The sequence below is a fragment of the Ciona intestinalis genome, chromosome 7, assembly GCF_000224145.3.
Source record: "Ciona intestinalis chromosome 7, KH, whole genome shotgun sequence".
Classification (NCBI taxonomy): Eukaryota; Metazoa; Chordata; class Ascidiacea; order Phlebobranchia; family Cionidae; genus Ciona; species Ciona intestinalis.
The window spans coordinates 3,405,061-3,430,363 of record NC_020172.2 but is presented as its reverse complement, the minus strand read 5'-3'; the positions used below and the strand labels follow the sequence as shown (position 1 = coordinate 3,430,363).

Below are 25,303 nucleotides of genomic sequence, written 5' to 3'. Positions count from 1 at the left end.
CCTAAGTTAGATGTCAAATTTTAAAATCTAAATATAATTTCATTTTAATACTAATAAGTCCTCATATGTAGGCCTTAACTTGCAACCTCAGAACGCAGAACTTCAGAATGAATCTGAAAATGTGCAAATTAGAAAGCATTTTATTTTTTTATTTTTAGAAATTGGATTCCGAAGTGCCGACAAACGACCCGAAATTCGTGACAATGGCCGACAGTTGTGAATGTGTGAAGCAACAAGTTGATAAAATGAATGAAACAACACCAGGTGTTGATAGTGATGAATATCCAGATGTAGCGAGAAAATTGATTGACAGGTGGAATCTGTCAAAATATCAAGTCAAGGAGAGGTCAGTTTAATCATGGGAATATTTTTCATAAAATTTTTATGATTTTTCATATAAATGTTTGATGATTTTTCAGAAGAATAGTATCATGAAAATAAGGACTGTCCTGATTTTTTACACAGTCAAGGCAATTTTTAAACAGTTTACAGTAAAAATAAAAAAATAACCTAAGAAGTTACGTATGTTCTAACTCGTAAGCTGGCACGAGGTGTATGAAACAGGACACTCATATCATACAAATGTCATCTCTTCTTGAAAATAAATATTTCAATTACATTAATGTAATGTGATTTTGCTTTTTAAAAAAGTTTTTTTTTGTAAAATGACAGATATTACACAGTTATAACATGAACCCTTTTTTTTCAAAATATTTTTTTGTTAATTTTTTTTCGATATATAAACAACCATATTTTTCCGCTATAGATTAGCATATGCGTTGGTTGGAGAAGCGAAACTACAAGAACTACAGAAAGAAGCGGAACTCCATAAGGAGTGGTTGAATGCTAAGGAAGAAAGGGTCAACTCAGATGAGCTCAATGCCACCCCTAGTGGTTCGGAAGAAATTAAAAATCAACTTGACGAGCATGAGGTGTGTGTCAGGATTTTTTTTGAATATTTGCGAAAAACCTTTTTAGGCATAAATGTTGCAAAAAATTAAATAAATGTAGGTCTGTTTTAAGTAAATATAAAAGAAACTGAAGTTAAAAAAATAAAGGCTTTTGGTTAGATTAGTTAAGATTTTTGCCTTGAAAAGTAGCTGTTTTTAGTCAAAAACACTTATAATTTCAGTATTTTCACCATAAAACAACTGTTTTAAAAAACAAGTATATATATGTCAAAATTTTATTTTTTTTTTAATTCTAATTTTTTTAAAAATTTTCCTTCTTGTTACAGAAAGAAGAAAGCAGTGTGACATCACAATACCCAACTATCGACAAAATGCGAACAATTACCGCTGAGTTCGATACAGCGGCTCGTAAATATGATCAAACGGCTCTTGAATACGAACCCCCGATCCAGGAAGGTATCGATGCGAAACCTAAACCGACTCCGGAAGAAATGGAGGAGAATTCTTCAAAGAGAAAGAAGATTATCGAATATGAGGTATTATAGGGAGGATTTTTATGTAAAATGTGGTTAAGATTTTAGTTTAAACATGATTTTGGTAAAATATTTTTTGTTAAAACTTAATTTTGTGTAAGATTTTTTGTTAAAACTTAATTTTGTGTAAGATTTTTTGGTAAAACCTAATTTGGTTAATTTTTTTTTATAATAACGTGTTTTAGTTTATGAGGGAAATTTTTATTGTAAAACTTGATTTGGAGTAAAATTTTGGTGGAATTAATTCAGTTTTACAAATGAGTCAACGTTTTCTGTCAATGAATTTTTTTTTGGATAAACAGTGTTTTTTTTTGGCAATTTTAGGATAGAAAGTCTTTTTGTTTAGGCAAAAATAGGTTAAAAGGGTGGAAAAAAAACTGAAAATTAAAGAAAATAATATCCTGTATGGTAACATTGTTTTATTTTTAAAAATTCAAAACAGTCGCAAAATCACCTAAAATATACTTACATTGTTACCAATTTTGTTTAGGTCATCACAATAACAAGACGTTACGACAAAATGAAGAATTTACTCTCAGAAAAAGTTGACCGCTTAAAAGTGGATTACAAAGATGCAAAGGAGAGAGAGGTTAGTGTTCTGCTATGCTTATTTTTGAATAATATAAAGCAATCATTAAGATCACTAGCGCATTCTTACCCAGAAGTTCAAAAAATCATTTTCGTTTTGATTTGTCGGCTGTTCGGGGCTCAAAAATTTGTTTTTTTGATTTTTTTCGGATTTTTTTTTCACGGGCGTGCTTCGCTGGTGTGAAGCAGAGGCCTGATTGGTCGGTTTGAATTTTGCTTGCGTCTGATTGGTGGCGTGCTGTCATTACTAACCTGGTTTTCGATCGCGTGTGCGTCGCCGTTTTTAAACGGCAGCTTCGGAACGAAAGTCGTTTTTTTGGAAGTGGTTGCTTTTTCGCCGAAAATTCAAAATGGAGGATCATAGCATGGATGTGGAGTATGTAGTTTGTCATTTGCAAAGGTGAGTCTTTACTAAGTGGCTGATCATTTACCTGCACTCATTTATGCTTATAATCATTTTATGCTGCTTGCGTATGCTGGTTACTAACTTAAATTTTTATGAAATACAGCAAAACCATTAAAAACCTATAAAATCGATCAAAACTTGTAAAATTTTCTGCATAAATAGTAAAAAAAAATTTTTTTATGTTTTTGTTGTATTTCTGTTTTTGGCCTAGTTTTTTTTAGCATGCTAACCTAAAGCACACACTACAGACACCCTGAAACATTTATTCTCGACACATTTCCCTAAAATCAGTCCGTCACCCACTTTTCACCCTAGTTATCTGCATGTTTAGTGGGTTTACCACTCCACAAGTTTTATATAAAATCTCAATTATAAAAATCCCCAAAAAACTTTTTTTTTCGACACCACTCACAAAAAATACTATTTCTATAGTCCCAAAACTGAAATTCCCAGTCTCCATTATTAAACGAAAAAAAAAAATGATTTCGTAGCGAATAACAGTAAGGGCATGTATAGGATAGCTTAGTATTCTAAACAAATCAGCACACTACTTGTTTGAGTAATTTACCTAAACGATCATAATTGGCATAGTTCTCTCTATGGGTTTTAATTTATGAAATATTTAGTCAAATCGAAAAAAAAATTTAAAAAAAATTTAAATATGAAAATTTTTTTGACAATTAAAATTTTTCTAATTTTTTTTATTAAGTTTTCCGCAAACCCTACAGAGTTTACTGATGCTTCTAAATTGGCTTAATGTGACATTTTGTTACAGTAACCTTAAGAAAATCATACAAGTTTACACTAACAGGGTGGCTTACAGTTTCTTTCCTAGCATTCACTGCTTTAGCAACCGAATTTATCTCTGCTGCACCCTAGTGTCAATTCCTTCTCGTAATTCAGCTTGTGTGGTTTCCTAAGCATTCTCTATAATTGGAATCATCTTTTGTAGTTTTGCACTTGGTGAAAGAAATTCTTGCTCAGCGTACATTTCTATGAGCTTTTGGCCGAAAAAGTTTCGAAAATTCGTGCATGTGTTTTGCCCAAAATTTCCTGCCCTTTTCTTTCTTAGTAGAGCAGTAGTAATGCTTCATGGCTATCTCTTAAATTCCAGTGGTTCTTAAACTTTAAAACTCATATATTGCTAATTCACCAAAAAAAGCACCATAATTTATTTCACAAAATAACTTTCCCAAAAAAATGAATAAATAATTTACCAAAAGTCTATTGAGCACCTTGAATTATTGCACAAAATACCCTATCCTGAATTTCTCTGGGTTTTAACCCATTTCCCCCTAAAACTCCCCAAAAAAACGTGTTTGGAACCACTGGGCTTAGTAATTTGCCATTTTCAAAGTGCGGTAATTGTATCAAAAACTGGTTGTTTTCTCTAATTTGAAGCCTTGTTGGAGTGAATGGTGCTTTTCGTATGTCCGTGAGAAAAACTGGACTTTAGTTTCCAATTCTGATATCAATTTGAAGTTGTTTTGTATGGTCTGGGTGCAAGAATGCATTGAATTTGGTCGTTTGTTGGAATTTAGAATTTGGTTTGAAATTAATCTTGTGAATTCTTTGGTGGCTCCTTGAAACGCAGGACTTCAATGGTGCGTTTTTAAACATGAACCTTCTGGTCAGTTTCAATACAAACATTAGAACCTATATGTATGTATGTTTTACAATTGTCTATATAAAACATTAAAAAAATTATATATGTATAGTAGGGTGGGTAAAGATAACACACCTTCATAATATCCAAACATCCTAATCGTGTTTTAAGCCAATTAACAACTGCCTATGGGAGTCGTAAGGATACGGTTTTATAATTCTTTGAATAATCTTTATTTGCTACCAAATGGGACGAGAAAATCGATGGAAAAGTGTCCCATGTTCCCCTACCCTACTATATATTCAAAAAAATATTTTCTTGGTTTAAAAACTAAAACTGTCTTCAGTCATGTAATAAGTTTTTATACATCAATGAAGAGATTTAGTTTTGAAAAAAATAAAATAAAAAAAAAACAATTTTATGATATCATATATATATAATATATATATGTGGACTATAGTGTTTGTATTGAAACTTGTATGGCCTTATAGTAGTAGGATAGCAGGATACTTGTATAGTGGCATGGTGCTCATTATATTACTAACTGTTTAAATCAGGGGCGGACATACTTAAATTTATGGGGGGAATTCGATTTATTAATTTTGTTAATTCCAAAGTGTAAAAATTACATTTATGCAATATGTGGTAAAGGCCAACATTTTTTTTAGTAAAACACCCTTTTTTATCCAAAATACACCCATTTTTGCCCTTTGGTATAATGAGAAATGAATTAAAACAAAAAAACAGTCATTTTAACTGCATTTTTTATCCAATAAATTGAACTTTTTTTTTAATATAATAAAAAAGTTATTAAAAAAAATTGTTAAAAAAATATTTTTTATTGGGGGTGCAACCGCCCCCTTCACCCTCCTCCTATGTCCGCCTCTGATTCCAATACATGCCCACTCGTACTCTAGCACTAGCAGTAACACGCAATCACTTCGTAAGGGTTTTCTCACAAAATCACGCCTAGAAACACAATATTTGCTTAGCATTTGAGGGTATTTTAAAAAACGGAGACTGGGAATTTTTTTCCATTTTTTTCTACCCCTATTTTAACATAACATAATTAATTGCTTAAACTACTATGTACTATACTGTATAAAATTTTATATATTGTATTGAATGTATAAATGTAACACAGTAAGAATAGGAAGTTTTTGACAGCTAAATGAACAACACATTGAGTATTAATAGTTATTAGTTTAGTAATGTTTTAGCTTCAATAATTTTAGACAAGCATTTTTTTTTCAGTCAATCCTATAGTTATAACTTGAAATACATAACATGCAAGAAAAATTTGGAAATAAAGTTGTTTTGAGAATGTAGTAAAAATACAGATATATAGTTTATACTGTTATGCAGTTATTTAGCACATAATTTAGCAGTTTTTCAGTTTATTTCCTAAACTTCAGTGAAAAAGGCAAAAAATCCAGCAAAAGACCTGAAATATACAAGTAAAAATAAGTAAAAATCCAGAAAAACACATAAAATTTGTGAAGATTTTATTTTAAAAGACATGGAATATGTAAGGCTAGTAAGCATAGAAAAAGTAAATATTTGGCAGAAGACGTAAAATAGAGTTAAGATTCTAGTTCAGTCATTTATTTTACCACATGATTAAATCAGTTGGTAGTCTTTTACTCTTTTTATAAAAAAATACAACTTTATATTATTTTAGGATGAAGCTGCAGCCCAGGAGTCGTTAATTACAACCACAACAACAGAAATAACAACTACGACGACAAAACGTCGAAATATTGATGACATTAAATTCAAATCTTACTTGGAACGTAAAGCCAGTTTACATGATTTGATCAGCGCTGGTATTGTATCTGAGGAAACGGCAGAGAAACTGCAAATGGGGACTATTGACGAAAAAGAGGTATGTGTGTTGGGATTAACTATGTTGTAGTAAAATATATTTTACATTTTTGAAAAACTTTTTGTAGTTTTTTGTATAAGTTGTTAAAATAAATTGTACAGATTTTTTTTCATAATTAAACAAATAGTTTTTTTTCTAATATTTTTGTATAATTTGTAGTTTTTTCTAAATATGCAAAAAAATGTACAGAAATTTCTCTGAAAATTGTTAAGTAAAGCTAAAAAAAACAGGACAGAAACAAGAAAAGTTTGAAAAATGATTATTTATTTTCCAATTTTAGGTTGAAAGTGACTTGAAACCATATTTAACTGGTAACGAACCAATCTCTGGAATTATCATTGAAAAAGCTGACAACATGAAAGTTTCAATAAATACTGCCATGAAACTAGGAATCATAAAAACTGGCACTGGGTAAGCATTCAACTATTTAATGACAGTTAATTGGTATTTTATAAAATGCAGTGCGAAAAATGGCTTTTTTCTATAGAATTGGGTGTAAAAATTATCTGTTTTGTATAAAACTTAATGCAAAAAATTCTTCTTTTATAAAACAAGTGCAAAAAATGAATTATTTAATAAATTGTTTGCAAATATTAGGAATTTTAAATTCATTACTAAAGTTTTTTAAGGGCATAAAATGAAATCCTAAATCCTAATTGTCTAAATTTTTAGTAATTACTGTTTTTTTCAATTTTTTTTTCTAATAAAAATAATAAACAATTTTTATCTGCATACATAATTCATCATTTTTTTAATTTTTTAGACTTGTTCTTTTGGAAGCTCAAGCAGCTACTGGAAACATCATAAACCCTTTAACCGCTGAGCATATGAGTGTAGAACAAGCTGTAAAATGTGGACTTATTGATTCCAAATATCAAGATGCGCTCGAAAGAGCAGAAAAAGCCGTCACTGGTTATGAGGACCCGGTAACACATCAGTACCTGTCATTATATGAATGCATGAAGAAAGGATACATTGTGGAGAGCCATGGAATCAGGTATTTTGAGATTTTTTGGGGGCTTTTTGCAGTTTGACACTTAAATTGAATATTTTTCTTATCAATTTTGTATTTAATTTATTTAAATCTATTTTTTTACTATTTTCAAGTACACATTTGACATTTTACATATAACTATTACTTACATTTTTTGGGTATTTTCCACATTTTTTTCACAAAAAAAAAACTAAAAAAACTACAAATTTTTTTAAAAACTAAATGAAAATAAAACTTTTTTTTAATTTCATAACGACCTTTTTTTTTTCCGTAGATTACTTAAGACACAAATTGCCAAAAGGTAGAAAAAAATACAATTTTTTTAAAACAACATATATGTAAAACAACCATTTTTTTCGTAGGTTACTTGAGGCACAAATCGCCACTGGAGGGCTCATAGATCCTCGAGCGAGCCATAGAGTCCCAATATCTGTAGCTTACAAACGTGGTTTATTCGACGAGCGTATGAACGAGATTCTTGAAGATCCTTCTGATGACACCAAAGGTTTCTTTGACCCAAATACTCAGGTATGATATTTTTATAAAAGTTTTATGAAACTTTTTGTATTTTATAAAACTATATATATATATTTATAAACTTTTTTCTTTAGTGATTTTTAAATTTAAAAATTTTTTACACTTATGAAGGAAATTTTAAATGAACCAAAAGGTTTCTTTGACCCAAACACTCAGGTACTTTATTATTTTGTTAGTAAGTTTTGTTTATAAATTTATTTTAAAACTTTTTTTACACTCATAACAGTATTTAAAAAAAACATTTTTCATGTGCTATCTTTGATTTTTAATACGGGTTTTTGTAATATTTTTTTTAATTTTCTTATTTAATACTTTGGTTGTCTTTATTTTTAAAAAGGGTGGTTTGTGGTTTGAATATTTTAAACATATAAAGATTCTAATTAAATTTATATTATTTTGACAAAATAACACACTAACAGATTTATCAGTTTTAAAACTACAAATAAATTATTTCATTAATAAACAAAATAATGTTTACACCGTTTTTGTCAGAAAAACCAAACGTAAAATTTTTTATTAAAAAAACCTGAAAAATATTTAAAATTTACAATATTTTATCAGAAAAACCAAACGCAAAATTTTTTATTAAAAAAAACTGAAAAATATTTAAAATTTACAATATTTTATCAGAAAAACCAAACGCAAAATTTTTTATTAAAAAAATCTGAAAAATATTTAAAATTTACAATATTTTATCAGAAAAACCAAACACAAAATTTTTTATTAAAAAAAAACACGAAAAAAAGTTAAAATTTATATACATTATTTTATCAGAAAAACCACACGTACTTGGACCTGATCCAAAAATGCGTTCGAGACGATGAAACGAGTCTCCTCTTCCTCAGTTTAAAGAAAAAAGTTGATGTTGAGAGATTAAAAAGGATGTTGATTGACATCCAGAACAAAGAGGCGGGGAGAAGAAGGAGCAGAGCTGACATCTAGTAAAGATCTTTTTTAAGATTAAATTATTTTTTTTTGATGAAATTTTTAATTTTTTTTTGAAGATTGATAAATTGATGAATTATCTGAATTTTTTTATCTGAAAGTAAAAAGTATATATGTTTATTTGAAAAATAATGTTTCTGGTGTAATTCTAGTATACATTTTAGTAAAAATTTCTTATTTGTTAATTTTTTAAAATTCCGCTAAGCTCTAATAAATACTACATTTATTTCCAAATAAAATAAAAATAGTTAAAAATTTCTAGAATATAAAAAAACTTGTAGAATATAAAAACACTTTTAAATTTAAAAAGTTTATAAACTTTTAGAATGTTTCAAAACTTTATGATATTTTTATATTTAATTGTTTTAGTACCCTATATATATTTAGGGTACTAAAAAAATTAAATATAAAAAAAAATTCATATATATATATACATTTTTTTTAATATAATACAATTTAAAGTCTTAAAAGTATTTTTCTCTCCTTTATCAACTTTTCCTCTTCCCAGCTTCCACACTGCTTACCACACTGAAGCAAGGTTGCAAGATATTTATGAAGCTGGTCTTGTCACTGAAGAGCAAGTCCGGAAGTTGGAAATGGGCGAACTGAGTGAGGAGGACCTCCAGGGACAACTGAAGCAATATCTCTTCGGTGGGGAAGAGCCAATATGTGGAATCCTGCATGAAGAATCAGGTAAGGGATTTTTTTGTTAAAGTTTTTTTTTTTTTAGAAATTCTGTTTCTTTTCTGAATTTCTTTTTATTTCTTACTACTTTTTGCAGTAATTTTTACTTATAAAAGCTTGCGTTTTTTTATATTATTTTTATATAAAATATTTAAAATAATATAACATTTTTCATTTTAATCTCCGAAAAATCACTTTTTTCACGAAAAAAAATTGGTTTTATTTTTCATATATATCTTTTGAATTTTTCAGGTGAAATGCTCTCAATTTTGGACGCTGTGAAAAAACGAATTCTGAAACGAGGAACTGCCATTGAATTATTAGAAGCCCAGGCAGCCACTGGAAACATCATAGACCCAATCAATGCAAGGAAAATGTCAGTACAAGATGCATATAGAGCAGGTACGTGCAAAACCCTTTTTAATATAAAATGTGTCTGTTTAATTTTTGTCATGTTTATCTTTTTAATTTAATTTTTTAAATTTTTAAGTTTTGATTTTTTAACTTTTTTAATTTTTTTTTTATAAATTTTCGATTTTTTAATTTCAGGGTTAATTGAGCGGAACCACGTTGATACGCTTGAGCGAGCAGAGAGGGCAGTGAAAGGTTACCCTGTGCCAGGAACCAATCAAATTCTCTCGTTATTTGAAGCTATGAGAAAAGGTCTCGTCGTAGAATCTCGTGGAATCCGCCTTCTTGAAGCACAGATCGCCACTGGAGGGCTCATCGATCCAAGAGCACATCACAGGGTAGGAAACTTTTTCGTAAAATATATATATTTATAATTTTAAAAAAATTATTTTTTCTTTTTTGGGTATTTTTGCACATACGCATTTATAGTCTGGATTTTTATCAATAATTTTTATTTGTTTTTTGTTTTTTTATCGTTTTTTACAATTTTTTTTTTAATTTTGGTAACCTTTTTTTATTTTTCTAAATGCGTAGAAAAAAATGATTAACAATAGTATTTTTGCTGATTTTTTTCACTGTTTTACTACAAATATTAAAATATAAATAATATATATAATAAAAGACCTCATTCACTCCCAATTTCTCAGGTTCCGATATCTGTAGCTTACGAACGTGGTTTATTCGACGAGCGAATGAACGAGATTCTTGAAGATCCTTCTGATGACACTAAAGGTTTCTTTGACCCAAATACTGAAGAAAATCTTTCCTATCTGGATCTAATGGACAGGTGGGCAATTTTAACAACTATTATTCCAAATTTAAAAACACTTTTTAATTTTTTTGTTAATTTTAACTATTTTTTAAAAAAAAATTTTTTAAGGTAATTTTTTTGAATTTTGTAAAAATGTAATTTTTAAAATTGTTCAAAGTTTTTAATAAAAATTTCCAGATGTGAGTTGAAGGGTCCTGCCGGTCTCCGCTTCCTAATCCTCCGACCTAAATCACGAAGATCAAGATCGAAATCTTCGAGCAAATCAACATCCAAAAAAGAAGAGGTTTGAAAATTATTATTTCTGTGTCAAAATTTTACATTTATTTTTATATTTTTTACATTTTTACTTCGAAATTATTTTCTGGCAAAAATAAAAATTTTCTAGTATTTAATTTATACCAATGGTTTAATGTCCCCTTTAGGTTACTTCATCATTTTCCCATATATTTAGGCAACGTATATTTAAGTTCAACAATTGCTGCCCAAAATGTGCCCAAACAATTTCAAACAAATTTAGAACATTTTTTTTTAAATTTTTTTTAAAAATAACATAATGTATTTCAGGTTAAAACTCCGTCAAAAACTGAAACACGAACGATCCAAGTTACAGAAGTTAAAAAAGAAATTAAAGTTGAACATAAGCCTCCAAAACCACATAAAAAGAAAATCAAGTAAGATCTAATTAGCTTTACAATAAATACTATTGCTGTTAGGCATATTATACTTGTTTTTTGGATCTTCCCGCAAGAATTTTGCTGATTGGCATTTTGAACAATTCTTGTGTATAAAAATACAGTAAGGATCCGGTGCTACGAAACGTAACAGACAAAAAATCAAGTCTAACTAATTTTATAATAAAAGATATAGATTTTGCCTGAATGGCATCGTCAGTCTATTTTAAATGATTCTGTATGTTTGGCTTGATTTTTGTCTTTAGGTTTTCATAGCATAAGATCCTTTATTTATTATAATATTTGACAAATACCTTAACACCCTTGAACCTTCAGGTTTGAGACTTCTTTCCGCTGCGAAGTGAGCCTGAAAGATCTGGTTAAAACCGGTGTTCTGAGCGAAGACACTGCTGCACAACTAACTAATGGAGAACTTAGCAAAGACCAAGTGGAAAAACTGATCAGTATTAACTTAAATGGGACCTCACCTATTGCGGGGCTTGTTTTAAAAGCTACTGGGGAGAAATTATCATTCGGAGAGGCGCAGAAAAGGAAGCTGTTGAGTAAAGAAGAGGCCCTGCTTTATCTAGAAGCACAGGTAGGGTACTGGTTCAAATTTGTCAAATTTTATGCAATCAAAAAAATTACAAAAAGTTAAAGCGATAAAATTTTAGTGATTTTAGTGTTTGAAATGCAATACATTATATATCATTCCCATGACCCTAATTTTAAACTTTTAGTGGAGTGTGTTTTATAATTTACTATAAATTTTAAAATTACAGTTGTTTTGCCTACGTTTTAAATTTGAATTTTTGTCAAATTTAATTTTGTCAAATTAAACTGTTTTAGTCTTTTTCTATGCAGACTAAAATGTCTGAAAAAAAATTGGTATATAAATGTTTGGATTCTTATACCCGATGAGCTGCTAAAAGATTATCTAAAATATTCCTGGTAGCAGAACTAACAGAATATTTATTATATATATAGTAGGGTCTAGGGTGGGGGAAGATGAGACCTTTTTTAGCTCTATTTTTTCTTCCCATTTGGTGGTAAACAAAGAACATTCAAAGAGTTACAAAATGTTATCATCACGACTTCCATAGACAATTGTTTAAAAGTAAAACACAATTAGGATATTTGGATAATATGTGTTAAGGTGTCCGGTCTCCCCCACCCTACTATATATACCATTTGTTCAAGTCCTTGAAACAGAACAATAGTTTATAATATACATTATTTTGACAGGCTTGTACTGGTAGCATTATCAACCCAAAAACTGGTGAGACCATGAGTGTACAAGATGCTTATATGTCTGGTTTGATTGACAGGAGTCAAATATCTACATTACAGACTATGGAAGGGGCTGTGCTTGGGTGAGATTTTGATGTCTTTATTTTTTTTATTAGTTTTTGTTTATTTTATTTAATTTTTTTCATTTGTTTTTTTAGTTTTGTTGGATTTTTTGAATTAATTTTGTTTTTGTTTTTATTTTTTATTCTAAATTACTTTTTGTGATTGCTGTTTTATATGCTACTTTAAAAATATATTTTGGTTAAGAAAAAGGCAAATATTATTGTATTGTTGTAAAAAATAAAAGAGAATTCTTAAAACTATGCATAAATACCAAACCAATTTTCAAATTATCTGTAACTAAAATGTAGTAAAAAAGCTAAAAAAAACTTTTTTTCTAATAGATTTTCCGGCTCAAATGACAAACACAAGTATAAACTTGAAGATTGTTTACGGAAAGGATATTTAAACGAAACACAAACTGGTATCGTGCTTGAATGTCAGTTTGCTACCGGTGGAATCATTGATTCTAAGGTGATTATTTTTTATGATATATATTTTGATATTTGTGTTGAAATTTACTATTCTTGTTTAATTTAAAAAGGTTTGAAGATAGAAATGGGCATTAAAAAAGTTTAATTTTTCGATATATATGTTGTAAAATTAAACTATTTTTGGTTAATTTAAAAAGACTTTAAAATTTAACTGGCTATTATAGGCTTAAAAAATAAAATGAATATTAAAAATAGTTAAATTTTTCGATACATATGTGTTAAAAATTACTATTTTTGGTAATTTAAAAATACTTTTAAATAAAACTGGGTATTATAGGCTTAAAAAATAGAGCTGAATATTAAAAATAGTTTAATTTTTCGATATATATGTTGAAAACAAAACTATTTTTGGTTAATTTAAAAAGACTTTGAAATTTAACTGGGTTATATAACTAACTTGGACAGATTTATGATCATGTAATACTTAAGTATTAAACTGTAAGATAGTTTTTGAAAAAATTGCATTCAATTTTTTTATCTCTGGTCATTACCATTCTGTTTTATTTCTAAAATGCAGGCTAAAGATTGCAAAAAAAAACTTAAAAAATAAATTAAAACCCTAAACAATTTTAAATAAAAAAAGGGCAAAAATTAAAAAAAAATTGATAAAAAGTTTAAAATTTCTAATATTTTTCCAATTTTTTAGACCAACATCCGTTTGAACAAAGAGCTTGCCCTTCAAAACGGGATCATCAACGAGAAGATGTCATCGGAAAATGGTAGTGAGCCTCGTTTTATGGATCCAACGAATAAAGTCCATCGATCGTACACCCAACTGCTCGACACGTGCATAGTGGACAGCAATACTGGCTTGAGGTTCCTGCCTTGTGAGATGGAGGTAAAGTTCATTTTAGGGGCGATTTTTGGCAATTTATGAAAGATTTAAATCAATTTTGGTTCATTTTTTGAGCTTTTATTAAAAAAAAATTTTAATGTTTGAATGTTTTTTTAATTTAATTATAATTGTTTTTATTTTTTAAGTGTTTTGTGTTTTAAAAAAAATATATATTTAAGTGTGTTTTTTTTCAAATTTTAACATTTTCTTTTTCCTTTACAGTCAAGTGCCACAGTAAGCATGGAAGTAGCAACCAGAGCAAAAGTGAAAGATAGAAACGATATTTTCTTTGAAGCTGCACTTGGAAGGTAGGATAAGCTACAGTGTTATTTTAAAAAAATATTATTTTTTTTTAAATAATGTAAAAATATCAATACAATATGTATATATATATATAAGATATATATATAGCTTATTTAGCTTTTTTAGCTCAAAAAATCGCCTAGCACTTACAAAAAAAATGATACAGTTAAACAGTTAAATTCTTTAAAATACAGTAAAACATTTTTTCCAAAAAAATATTCTAAAAAAAAGCAAAACATGATTGAATCCCAAAATTACAGTCAGGAGCATTTTAACTAAAACATAATATTAAAAACTATTAAACTATTTAAAATACCGTTAAAAATTCAATTTTTTCTCTAGACGCGCATCTCTAGTTAACCTCATGAAAGCCGGTATAGTTTCCGAAGAAACGGTGTCCGCCCTCGAGCATGGGGTCTTGACAGAAGAAGATATCTTTACTTCTATATCGCAGTATTTAGTTGGCGAACAACCAATTGCTGGTATCATTGTAGAAGCTACGGGACAAAAATTCGGAATTCTTGAATGCATTCAACAAGGGATATTGAAAAGGGGAACAGGTGGGTTAAACTATGTGTTGCGCTAATTTTTTAATTTTGATTGATAATTTTTTGGCTGATTGTTTTTTTTCTGTATTTTTTTCCCAGTAATTTTGTTCTGTTTAATATTGGGCTATTTTTTAACATTTTCTAAAAATTATGTTTAGAAGTACCGTTTGTTGTTTAAATTTCTGTATTATGTTTCCGTAAATGAGACTATCTTTTTTTTAAATAACTTTTGAAATACCTTTTTTTAAATTTCGTATTTTGTCTTTGCAAATTCATTTTTATTCTTAATACTTGTATATACCGAGTGTATGTATTTAAAATTTGTACTACCTAAAATTTGTATTCATCTAAAATGACCCTTCACCCCACAGGTCTTGAACTGCTTGAAGCCCAAGCTGCTATTGGTTCCATAATAGAACCACATAGTGGGAACAGATACAGTGTAGCTGATGCCATGAAACTAAGGCTAATAGATGATACACAGAAAGATACATTGGAGAGGGCACAGCGTGCTATAACTGGATACAGGGATCCAGTAACCGGAAACACCCTTTCATTATTTGAGGTAATTTTTATTAAATATTTCTAAAAATTAGTGTTTAAATATTTTGTTGTGTAAATTTATCTTTAGTCAAAGGTGTTTTTTGTAAGTACCGATGTACTACTGTATTCTGTGGTCTTTTTTTTGTATAAAAACGGAATACTATGTTATTTCTGCTATCAGGCACAAAGTAAATAATCTTTTAATGTCATCTGGTATAAAAAAAACAATGTATTCCCGACGTATTCTCTGTCACCCGGCAAATTTTTTTTTTCAAAAAACCTATTTTTACTTTTTTTCTAAAATCTATCTATAAGTTTTTTTTCTAAAAATCTGTTTTTCACAGGCCATGAGCAAAGGATATGTGACAGAATCACGCGGCATTCGTCTCCTCGAAGCCCAAGTTGCTACTGGAGGCATCGTGGACCCCAAAGCCTCTCACAGGGTTCCATTATCCGTTGCCTACCAGCGAGGAATTCTTTCCAAAAAAATGTTTGGAAAGTTGACGGATTCCTCTGATGATACAAAGGTAAAATAACATCAATTTTTTCTATTTAAATACAGTAACAAAGATTAGATTAATTGTAACAGTGAATGGAATTAGCGGCAAAATGACAGTAGTTGTCAAAAAAAATTAAATAAAATGTTTTTTATTCGTTTTAAAGAAAAAATGTAATGAATTTAGGTTTTTAAAAATGTGGATGTTTTGTGCAATTTTATTCTAAAAAAGTGTGATAAATTAGGACCTAATGTAGAACCCAACATTTAGACCAGATTTGACTCATTACCTCAATACCCAGGTCTCAGCATTCAACCCAATATTTTTATTTCTGATACAAACATGTAACCACTGGGCCGGACAAATTTTCTCAGTAGTTTAAATTGGAAATTTGTTTTAATTGGAAAAATATATTGCCTTAAAATTTTATGTTTAAGTTTCAAAAAAAGTCTCCAAATTTTCTCCATATGTTACAATTGTCATTCTAATCATTCTTCCTCTTCTTTTTCCAGGGTTTCTTTGATCCAAACACCAACGAGAACCTCACTTATCTTGAACTGATGTCACGCTGCCGAACCGAGAGCGAAACCGGGCTCATTTTTCTTCCTCTTCTCGAAAAAAAGAAGAAACCGAGATCCTCTTCCTCCCGTCTCGACTCCTCGCTTAAGAAGAAGAAGAGACGATCCACTCAGAGATCAAGGAAAGTCGTCATTGTTGATCCTGATTCAGGAGCAGAGATGACAGTGAAGGAAGCCTACCAGAAAGGTGAGGACTTTATTCTTTTGTCAAGAAAAAATCTTTTTTTTTATATTTTTTTTTGTGAACAAAAATGTTTTTCATTTGGAACCAAAAAATATTTTTTTACCTGTGACTAAAATAAGTTTTAAAATAAAAATTCAAAAAAGTAAAATATCAAAAAAAAAATATATATAGATATATACTTTTTACTTTTATATTTAAATTAATAATTAAAATTTTTTTCCAGGTCTTATTGATCGAGCTACAGCAAAACAACTGATGCAACAAGAAGGTGAATGGACTGAAGAGACTGAGCTTGTTCGGGAGGTGGAAACGGTTGAAACATCATCTTCCACGTCCTCTGGACACCAAGCATCCAGCATGTCTATGTCGAGCGTCGAACAAATTGATGACGTGTTTGATAAGGTAAAAAGAAATTAAATTTTTTTTTTAAAATTAAAAAAAAAATTGTTTTAGGGGAAAAAAAATTGTCTTATTTTTTGTTTGAATGTTTAAGTCTTATCTTATCACTTCTACTTCTTACAGAGTCGCATGTCCGCTGCCGATCTTTCAGCCCGGCTATTACAACTATCCAATGCCCATCTTGGCCCCATAGCTGCTATTATTGACGTGGAAAAACAAGAAACTATTTCGATTGCTGAAGCACTTAAGAGAAGACTTGTAGACGGCACATCAGCACAGAGACTTCTAGAAGCCCAGGTTTGTTCACTTTGAGTTTTTTTTTATCTGGATTTGATTTTGCTACTAAGCGGTTGACTTTTCAAAGTGTTAGTAAATTTTTGCCGGATGGAAAAAAAATTGGTATAATAAAAGTTACGTTTTTTTAACATAAAAAAAAATTAATAAAACAGTTAGGTTAGGGGTCACAGTAAAACAAAATGTTGATTTCGGTAAGCAGTTTGTCTTGCCGAATGGCAGCAAAATGTTGGTACAAAAACAATTTACATTTTTACAAAATTTAACATTTATACAAAAAAAATTACACAAAACAAAATATACAAAAATTTACATTTTTTTACCAAAAACGCAATTTCTATTTTTATGAATGAAGTGAATTTTTGTTGTTGTTTTTTGAGTTTGGGCATATGGCTTTTGTCCTTAACATATAAAAAACACGGAAAAGATGCCATTTTCTATTTATAACGATAAAAAAATGCATAACACACTCCTGGAGGGCAAAAGCTGTTCTTATTCACTATGTAAGTAGATATCTCTCATTTATAAAAAATCCTTAACATATTTCAAAAAAAAATTTCCTTTTTTTCAGGCTGCTACCGGTGGTATTGTAAACCCAATGGACCCCATGCGCTTGCTGTCGATCAACGAGGCTCTCGCTATTGGTTTAATTGACCGTGTGACTTCACGGCGATTGGCCAATGCGGAGAAAGCATTTAGAGGCTTTTCGGATAGACGAACCAATCAAATGCTCTCGCTTGGTGAGGCGTTAAAGAAGGGCTTGTGTTATTATGAAGCAGGCACACGACTTTTGGAAGTCCAGTACATAACAGGTATTTATACATACTATGTAATAAATAGTGTATAACAGGTTTTGTTACATATTTTAACCCTTAGGATTTAAACTTTTGGCAGTTAAATATATAACAGATATTCAGGAATGCCTAATGTAAAATAAAAAAAACAGGGTAAATTAGATATTTATACCTTTCAAATTAGTGGCCATTAGTTTGGTATTTTAAAACCCCATGGTACTATACATAAAAAAATGTGGTTGCCTATGTTTATACACATACCATGTTACTATTAAATAGAATAACTGTACTAGTAAAAATAAATACTTATTAATAAACACAGAACAAAAGAGATTTTGTTTTTGTAAAAGAAAATTACCAAAAAAAAACAAAAAAACTATATATTTATATAATTTTTCTGATTTTAACCCTTGTTTTGTTCCGCAGGTGGACTGGTTGTGCCTCCAGATGGTAAACGCATCTCATTAGATACAGCAGTAGCTTTAGGATGTGTTGATCAGCGTATGGCGGATAGGTTGAGTGATATACAAAGATATGCAAAGTCAGTGGTGGATCTAAAGACTAATTTACTGGTAAGTAATGGGCTCTGTATGTTTTAGTTGATTTGATAAAACTGAGCAAAAAAACAGTTGATTTTTGTAAGTGGTTTGTAAGTTTTTACCGGATGGAAAAAAATTTGGTACAATAAAAGTTCTGTTTTGTAAATATATAAAAAAATGTATGAGTTAGGGGTTAGAGTAAAAAAAGGTTTAATTTTTTAAGTGATTTGTTTTGTAGGATGGCAGAAAAAATACTAGTACAAATAAATTTCTGCTTTGTAATTGTGAAAAATTACATTAAAAAAAGATACAATCACCCACAAAGTTACATATGTGGTAACTCCTAACTATGTATATGAAAATGTTTGAATCGCAGGTTCTTTTGTAATTGAGAAAAACCGTTTCAGTATAGGTGATTGACGGGCCCATTTTGCGATAGATAGTTAATTCAACTAAACTAACAGTTACTTATAAAAATGTGACAAACGATATGTAAGAAGTCACTAATCCAAGTTAAATCTAATGTTAATATCGCCTGTAGGCAATTAACTTGTTTATTGTCTGTTTTCGCTGTGTGGTGTTTTGTAATGCCATTATTTGCCAATTCTTCTTTTATACATGAAATATACCTTGAAAAAACGCAAATTATCGATAAGGTTCTACAGTACATAGTCTTAAAAGTAAAAATCTATAATTTGCATACGTTTTTAACCATAAGTAGGTCCTACCGCTTATAAAACTACTTTGCCTAGCACTCAAATAGTTGCTTTAGTGAGGACATTATATGAGCAATGAACTTGGCTACTATGTAGTATTATTGTGGTGTCATGCCCATGTTTCCACACACCTTTCATTTTATTTAACCGTAACTTTCCACTTTGTTAGTCACTCACCCTTAAATGAGGTCACAAAAATTCGTTTTCAGTTTGGATTACGTCACTGGTTGTACTAGTAATAATGAAAATGTTTTTGGGGGTGAAACTAAAACTAATGTTAAATTACTGATTTAAATAGTACTGTGGAGTAAGATGGACATTTTTTGCAAATAATATTCCATATTTTCAATGCAGTATTTTGATTAAAAAAGTAAACAAATTTTGGATTGCTTCCTTATGTGGTAATGGTAAACATAGATTATTTACAAAATTATATAACTGAATACACAAAACTCAAAACGATTTTGGTAATTGTTAAAAACACATCATGAAAATATGGAAAATTAGGTGGTATTGGTGAATGACCAACCATTTTATTACAATTTGACCATAAAACGTGTATTTTGCCACGCAGGGTAAAAACTGTGGCTACTCCTTTATAAACATTTCCATATCCTTAACTCTTATGTCAGTTTATCAGTTTCCGCCACAAAATATTCAAAACTTTTCCCCCGCAGATTTCTTACCCTGACGCCCTTGAAAAATCTGTTGTTGACAAATATACTGGTTTGAGGTGTTTGGAGGCGCTGCCAAGGCTAAACAGAAGTGTTAAAATGGCAGGTGGTATTACAATTCAAGCTTCTTCTGCTTACACATCACTTGCGAGCTCACTAGCTAGCTCCAGGGGTAAGTATCTGTTCATATTATTATTTTTCTACAATTTTTGATCAATAGAAACAATTTTTTAATATAATACAAAATAATATTCACGTATTTAAATGTAGATATTCAAATGCAAACCAAACTTAACAAGCTTTTGCTAAAGATTTTTGTTTTTTATATTTTTCTACATTTTTACTTGTTGGGTATATTAAAAACATTGTTTCGAATTTACTTAATGCAAAAAAAATGTTTGAAATGGGCCAATTTGCAGAGAAAAAAAGTGGCTAAAAATGTGTATAACGTTTATTTATCATTGTTTTGCAGTTGGGAGCTTGCGCCAAATTTTGCTATAGATTTTTTTGCATTTTTTTCTGCAATTTTGTCGCATTTTTTACTAGTTAGGTGATAAAAACTTATTTCAATTAAGCCTTATGCAGAAAAAAAATGTAAAAAACTGTTTTATTTGGGCCATAAGTTTGGAAAAATGTATGTAACATTCAATTATCATTGCTTTGCAGCTGAGAGTCCAATTGGAAGCCTTCGCAGCTCACGAAGAGGAAGTTTTGATGAAGATTCTTTCTCTGGATCGTTTCTTAACACCCCTGACCGTCCTTACATTAATCGTTCCCCTCGGAAATAAGCGCTAGTTCCTTTTGCCTTGAGATTTCCATGTCGTTGCACTTTACGGTGGCCCAGGTGTCTGAAAATGTACAAGTATTGGTGCTCGAAAAATAGAGATCATATATATTTGGAGTGTAACATTTTTATGGTGCAAGTTTGAATGTTCCGCGTGTCAACCTGTTTTCTGTATGTACATAGCGAAATAACAGCCGTGTGTAAGTTACCACAGCAGTATATACGAATATATTTACCCATGTAGCCAATTCTGTTTCGCCTGCCGTTTGTACATCGCTTGTAGTTTTAATAATTGAACGCAAAATACAATTTCTCGCGTTTCAAGATCAGCGTTTTTTCCAGAATATACAAAAAGGAAAACAGCCGAACAAAAACGGCGTAATTCCTTTATTTACAATGTTTTCATTGCTTTCGAGAGAAAAAAAACTCTCCATTTTTTTCGAATTTTTGGTTTCCGAACAGCCGACCGCGAATTGAGCCACACGCAGCCGAAAATCCGATTTTAAATCACTTTATTTGTGTTAGTGAAAAAACGAAAACCGACGCGACCAGTACATTTAAAAAATTTTTCATATTTTTTTCTGCCAAAACTCTCGTATACTTTTGGTTTCCGAACAGCCGACCGCGCGAATCGAGCCACCCCGCAGCCTAAAATCAGGTTTCATATCACTTTGTTTTTATTTGTGTTTCAAGGTGATATAGGCACTTTGGTGGTGCCAATTGACCGTGACTTGAAAATGAGCCGTTTTTGCTTTGTTTATTTTGATACCCGTACTTTTGACAGGTTATGTGGCTTTTAAGGACAGGTGCAATCTACCGTAGTTGTTTTTTGTTTATTCGGGATTAGTTGTTTACTTAACGGGCCCAGGCCTATATGGTGATTTATTCTATTATATAACGCATGGGAAAATATATGGTTCTAGACTCTTACCCATATTTCACTGCAATAATTTTGTGTTTTCGCCCTTGGACAGCAGGTAGTATTCATTCAATATTACCAGATATTTAAACTCTCAAGTTACGCTAAACACCGTAATTTAAAAGAATCATATGCTTTTCGCGGTACACATCGGACATGCTCTAAAACCCATTGCGGTACGCATGAGTTAGGCACTTCTCACGCACGGTAAGTATGTACCATTGCTAGCATAGACTTCTCTAATTATTTGGAAATATTTGCTCAACTGTTGCGATGTTTTTCAATGCTTTGGGTGACTTTACGCTTGCCAGTTATGGTAATTGCAGCGCCATTCGCTTCATTTATTGAGCAAAAACGTTCCAGAAGTTTCTATTCTAATCAATCTGCCTTGATTTGTTGTCTTTGTACTGAAAATGCCAGCTGTCCAATTGTGCTGCCAATCACTTTGATACGAAACAAAGCGGTCAATTGAATAACAAAGCGAACCGCAGAGTTCTCCCGCACTTTTCTCAAACCTAGTATTTACTTTAGCAGCACTTAGCTGATTGCCGAAAAAAAAAAACAGTTTCACATCTACGGAAATTACAAAAAAGCGCGGAAGTTTCTTAGCCAAGTTAGATTTCACCGCAGCTGGTTGTCCTCGTATGCACTGAAGCAAGACCGCGGGCATAGGGTAAAACCGTAAGGGTAAGATGGTTACACATGCTCTAACTCAGCGCTGAGCAGGGTAAAACAGTCGTTAGTTCGTCGTCGGGCAGAATTAGATCTGATTTCCTATTACTGGCAAGTTAACGCCGAAGAGAGTTTTAGAGCTGACGTAGTTATTTAGTCATACAAGTAACAGCAGCGGCAGGAGACTGATATTCCATTGGGAAATAGAATCAATGTCTATACAGTGCAAGCGGCGTTTTATATTCAATATGTGTGTAGGAAATGCAGCGACAGTTGTGTGAATAGAGTAATTTAGACAGTAGTTGTGAGCCAGCGTAGTAGTACTAGTAGATAACGTTATCTTTGCGGTCTATTTTAAAACGTACATTTTCTTAGAGAGCAAGAAGTAGTTTACAAATTTTGAAATACCCCTATTCAAAAAGTAGTTTGTATATTAGAAACTTCCAAAAAACAGGAGTTATATAGATCGCTAATTTTAAGTGATAACAGAACTGTGCAGTGAGGTATTACGTGTTTTCGTTACTCAAGTATAAGCGCTCGCTCGTGCCAAAACAAGACGGGCTACCCGATACCGCAAATTTGACTGAAGAGCCGTTTTAGGCACCCGTAGGCTGTTACGCGGTGGTATAACAACTCAACAAGCACTAAAGCTAAAGTAACAACACATAATACACAATACACTCGATGCCAAATGATTTTTCAACGACCGTTAATTAATCCAGTTTTATCGGTCGATAATGTTAATCGTAATCCCGTTAGCGCGAGTTAAGTCGATGTTTCCTTAAGTACAGTCGTCATGTGACGGACAGGGGGCCTATTTATTGCCCGTTCGTTCGGCTATTAGTTTAACATGGAAGTGTTAACAGCAGTACATAGCTATTGCCTATTGTTATAGTAGCCTATACCATTTAAGACTGGCAGAATCCTGTAGGCAAATTGTAAGTGCAGAATTGCAGTACAGATATAGCTAATAGCTATACTGAGTTTAGGCAAGTTATAAGTGTTTTTTTCTTTTAAAACTGAAGTTTTAGACTTTAAATGATAAATTTCAATACAAGAGTCTAGTTTTTAGGAGTTTTTTAATTTAGAAAATCATTAAGTCATTCTGTTATGGGGAACACTTAGTGTTTTTTTTTTTTTTTAAATTGAAGTTTTAGGCCTTAATTTTAAATTCCAATTTAGAAGTCTAGTTTTTAGGAATTTTTATTCAGAGAATCATTAAATTCTTCTGTCATGGGGAACACTTGTAGATGTTGCTCCTCCAAACCAAAAGTTAAAGATGACTTTGAAGAGGATGATTACGATCCTAGAACCTCTCCCGTCAAATTTAACCACGCATTTAATCCGGATGTACCTGAAACAAAATTAAAACAAAGAAATTCAGTTCCCCATGATATACAATCTCTATCCTCAGAGAAAACAGCTGGAAATAATGAGAGAGGGACAGAAAGTCCAAAATCTGGATGTTCTAACCCCGCTCTAAGTCTAGGCGATGTCTCTTTTGAGGAGAATTTAAATTTTGACCCAAAATTTTCCGATTTAAGCAAAAGGAAGACAAGTCGTAGCAGTTCAACACCCAGTGTTGTGAGTCACAGGCCAATTCTCCATACCTCTTCCATACCTTTTCATGGGTTGGAGAATTATGAATATGTTGACGTTACTGACTCTGGAACGCAAATGGGTTCAGATTTTTCAATTCCGCTTTCAACTGTCTCAGAATACGAGACAATAATTGACACAAAAGAGCCCAGCTCTCCAAAAAGCAAATTAGATTTTAAATTTGTAACAAAAGGCATGCGCGTACCGGTTTTCACAGAAAACCCACAAAACTTTGCGAAACGGAATAGCTGCTCAAGCGTGACAAGCTCGGGTTGTCACATGACAAACTTTTCTGTCGGTTCGGACGCAATAGATGATCTTGATGATTGCTTTGTAAGATTTTTGTATTTTTTGTAATATTTGTGTAAAACAATGTGTGTTTTTTTACTCTATGAACATTTTGTTCATAAAAAACAATGCTTTTGTAATGTTTAGTAGGATAGGGGAACACGGGACACCTTTAGCACATAATGTTCAAAAATTGTGATATTGTTTTAAATAATTAAACATCGGTCTATGGGAGTTGTGAGAATAAAGTTTTATAATTCTTTGAATGTTCTTTGTTTACTACCAAATGGGACGAGAAAACAAAATAAAAAGGTGTCCCATCTTTCCCCACCCTACTATATAATTTTTAATAGTTTTTTTTGTACTTTGCGACAAATTTGTAAATGTGCTTACATCGTTTTTGTTTATGCAGTTAAAGGAATACGAAGACCTGATCAAGTCTTATGAAGAAAAACTTGCAGAAGTAATCCCTTGGCTGCCTGGTGCAGAGGAGAGAATACAGAATGCTTGTGAACTACCTGTGCCTGTTGAACCAAAGGCACTACGGGTAAATAAATATTAGTATACACAAATTCTGACCATGATACATTTAGGGTAATAGGCAAGGTCAAATCTGGTTTACATCTGATGTCCCATGTTTGTGCTAGCTATGCTGTAGGGCCTAACTAATATAGAATACCCACAAAGTTACATTGGTAACTCGTAAGCTGGCACGAAGTGTATCAAACAAAACACCTGTGTTATAACGACTGTTGTTTTCCGGCCGCGAGGATAAAGAAAGTTACATTCAATTCAATAGTATTTTGGTTTGATAGGGCTAACATTATGTCTTATCACATAAATATCTTTTTTTATGAATTACACAAGTGCACACTCTTTTTTATATAGCACCTGTCAATCAAATCCATATACCCTTTTCTTTCTAGTTTTGCAAACACTTATGTCTGATGACTCTCCTAGCACCACTTATCTAACTAGACAGTATGACAAAAGCAGCTTCTCTCATTGTGTCTTCATAACTTTGTTAAGTCTTATATTATAATGAAAGTAACTTGGTTTATAGTCGCGTGGCCGGAAAAAAACAGTCGTTAAACTTAGGTATTCTGTTTCATACACCTCATGCCAGCTTACGAGTTGTCGAGTTACCACGTATGTAACTCTGTCGGTGATTTTTTTGTATTTTTTTTTAATTTTATGGTAATTTAGGTAAATAAGATAACCCATTAGTGACCACTGAATTGGAGCAATTGCCATATGTCAAACAAAATCCCCAAAAAATATCACCTGTTACAAAGTAACATACTTTTTAACTCGTAAGCTGGTACGAGGTGTATAAAACAGAACACTTGT

The 25,303-nt window shown here is 31.0% G+C and overlaps 2 protein-coding genes across 4 annotated transcripts in view; both read left to right on the top strand.

Annotated features, from left to right (window-relative positions):
* LOC100180816 (plectin) overlaps positions 1-201 on the top strand; it is a 43,066-nt gene extending 42,865 nt beyond the window's left edge. The window contains exon 51 of the mRNA XM_026835112.1: positions 159-201. Within this exon, the coding sequence (XP_026690913.1) occupies positions 159-201 (43 nt within the window). The remainder of the gene's footprint in view (positions 1-158) is intronic.
* LOC113474048 (plectin-like) lies at positions 136-20,801 on the top strand. 3 transcript variants are annotated; one of them, XM_026835160.1, is made up of 31 exons: positions 136-346; positions 767-932; positions 1,238-1,447; positions 1,935-2,033; positions 5,726-5,929; positions 6,210-6,340; positions 6,693-6,926; positions 7,286-7,451; positions 7,572-7,616; positions 8,235-8,401; positions 8,914-9,098; positions 9,342-9,491; positions 9,639-9,838; positions 10,148-10,287; positions 10,450-10,555; positions 10,837-10,943; positions 11,280-11,541; positions 12,189-12,316; positions 12,638-12,767; positions 13,434-13,625; positions 13,845-13,930; positions 14,268-14,485; positions 14,845-15,038; positions 15,361-15,543; positions 16,026-16,278; positions 16,499-16,677; positions 16,798-16,971; positions 17,540-17,780; positions 18,189-18,334; positions 19,695-19,863; positions 20,358-20,801. In XM_026835160.1, the coding sequence occupies exons 1-31, from the start codon at positions 204-206 to the stop codon at positions 20,477-20,479; spliced, it is 5,130 nt and encodes a 1,709-aa protein (XP_026690961.1). In that variant the 5' UTR covers positions 136-203; the 3' UTR covers positions 20,480-20,801. The 3 variants fall into 3 exon arrangements, with proteins under 3 accessions (XP_026690961.1, XP_026690962.1, XP_026690963.1); XM_026835161.1 differs by lacking the exon at positions 7,572-7,616; XM_026835162.1 differs by lacking the exons at positions 7,572-7,616; positions 8,235-8,401; positions 8,914-9,098; positions 9,342-9,491; positions 9,639-9,838 and having other exon boundaries at positions 137-346; positions 7,286-7,371; positions 10,176-10,287.
* The last annotated feature ends 4,502 nt before the right edge of the window (positions 20,802-25,303 follow it).